This window comes from Mya arenaria, chromosome 11, assembly GCF_026914265.1.
Source record: "Mya arenaria isolate MELC-2E11 chromosome 11, ASM2691426v1".
Taxonomy (NCBI): domain Eukaryota; kingdom Metazoa; phylum Mollusca; class Bivalvia; order Myida; family Myidae; genus Mya; species Mya arenaria.
In genome coordinates, this window is record NC_069132.1 from 22,880,826 (window position 1) to 22,883,111 (window position 2,286).

The 2,286-nt window shown below is 37.8% G+C and overlaps 1 protein-coding gene across 1 annotated transcript; it reads right to left on the reverse strand.

The window, feature by feature from the left end:
* Positions 1–712: 712 nt before the first annotated feature.
* Positions 713–1,804, reverse strand: LOC128207179 (multimerin-2-like). Its single transcript, XM_052909961.1, has 2 exons — positions 1,379–1,804; positions 713–1,183 (listed from the first exon to the last, which is right to left on the reverse strand). Exons 1-2 carry the CDS (start codon positions 1,794–1,796, stop codon positions 726–728), a joined length of 876 nt encoding a protein of 291 aa, XP_052765921.1. The 5' UTR covers positions 1,797–1,804; the 3' UTR covers positions 713–725.
* Between the last annotated feature and the right edge of the window lie 482 nt (positions 1,805–2,286).

The following is a 2,286-nucleotide window of genomic DNA, read 5'->3' on the forward strand; positions in this document are numbered from 1 at the left end:
ATCATCAGTCATTTCGTTGATCAGTTCTGGGCCTTGGACTGTCTATAATTGACCATTTAGTCCGTTCACTACATAGAACGGTTTTCCAAAAGGCATGATCGTTGCAAACTCTCATTGTTTTTGTACGCTCATTCGCAATCTCAACACACACTTTCGTGCGGTTAACGTAGATGGTAACACACCTATCAGCATGTGTAAAGCAGACACATTTAACTTCGCATATCCTCCGAAAAGGCTAAAACACGCAATTGCAGAAATCGGTGACCATAGTACGGGTACATAACATCTCTTGCTGGGCATAGTTAGCTCCTTAACAGCTTGATATCAATTACATACGGTTGACCTTTGCATTTAGACTGTTGTGAATACCAGAAGGCAAACTTTTTATTTCTTAATTCTCGTTGTTGTTCTTTCTGTACGATGTATGTCTGTGTTTCCATCAGCTTGTTAAATGATTACATACAATGTATAAACTGACAAGGCGCGGATCGCGTTGGATTATTTCAACCCCACGCTATCGTTATTTTACTAAGATTTCAACCCCATATAATCGGTATTTCAACGTTAAGACTAGTTTCGATGGCGTTGATATTTTCTGTCTGCTTCCGTTGTGTGTTTTGTGGTTGTTAAAATCTTTAACAACCGGTTGGTGATATTTGTAACAGCGACGAACGAACAAGTAAAATTAGCTTTTAACTATTTATTACAGGCGTTTAGAAACAGAGTTAACCGACGATATCGGGAGTTTGTGCTTCGGTCATCCACAGAATAAAGCCGGAAAATGAGCTGTAGTTATCCCCTAATGTTCTTGTGCCTGCATCAAGGTTTCGAACTGAAACATCATCGCCTTTGTTTAGCGAGAGGACTGCTGTTTGAGACATAGATGTATACGTTTCAGACGAAGGGTGGTAGAGTGTAAGGTGGACCACAGGGGTGTTGTTTTGGTAAAGGTAGTAGTGTGCAACTTGGTTTGGAGAGCTAAGTAGCGTCACTGTAAATACGTAGACGCCGTTAACTGGTGCCAAAAATGTGCCAAAGTGGGGATTATATGCGCCTCCAATGTTTGTAACGACACGTTCGAAGACCAATGGCTGATTTGTTCCAGTGTGTTCGTTTTGATTGAACATCGTTGCCAAGAAAGCAACCGCCGTCCCGACTTCTATTTGACGAATCTTTTGTACGTCTGGAAAATATATGCAATTACTCATCTTTATTCATTAAATATTATTTTTATAAGTCTAAGTTACAATAATTTGTACCTAGAAGATAAGTTTGATACGTATTAAATGTACTTTACCAGAGAACAAATACTGATATTGATACGCATATTTTTAACACTTAAAACTGAAAAAAATGGATAAAATGTTAACTACTGAACCTCGCCTAGCATGTTTCTCGTCGTTAGAATGAGCAGACGATTGGCTAGCGTCGGCACCATCATCTTTTGATGCCAATTCTTTTTCGGTGTATTTCTTTTCCGTCAAGAGGTCATAAATTATGTTCTCAAGATTGCCAACGCGTTCTTTTTGTTGTCTGATTTCACTTTCCTGTTCTCTTATAACCCTTTTTTGGTGATCGAGTTGCTCAGATTGGGTTTCCAGAATTTCATTTAGTTTTTCTATTTCCTCTTCGAGTATATCGATTCTATCGTCCCTTTCATGTTGGTGTCTCAGGATGTCACCAACAGCTTCCTTTAATGTTGCTAACTCGTCTGATACCGGACGGCTTATCCTAGCCGAAACACACCAAAGAAGTATCGACAAATTCAAAAGGAAAACAATCCTTGTGTTTAACATGATGATTAGTTCGTCGTCACGGCGATCCCTATTATGAGTTATGTATATTCATATCGTTTGTGGCAGTAGGTCATTTGAATTCTAATAAGCAGGGACATAGCTGCATTCTTTACCGAAACAATTATCTCAAAAGAAAGATTTTATAACAAGGCGTTCAGTGTTGCTATTGCTGTTAACGGTGCGTTTACAGAGGCACACTCCATTAAACCGATACTGTTGTTATATCACTTATAAGAATATAAACTTACTCGTCGTATGAGGTGAACTTAAAATGAACATCATGTGTTTTATTACAAGTGCCGGTTCTAAAATGTTTATGAATCATATTTTTATCATTAAGTTATTTTATAAATCAGTTATGTTGTATTAAATATTGCCAGCCCTTATAAACTCATTACATTCGATTAAGTTAGCAGAAAGTATGCACAATACGCTCACTCCTCTAAAGATAATAAAGCTTAACTTCGTTTAAAAGTAGGACACTAATACA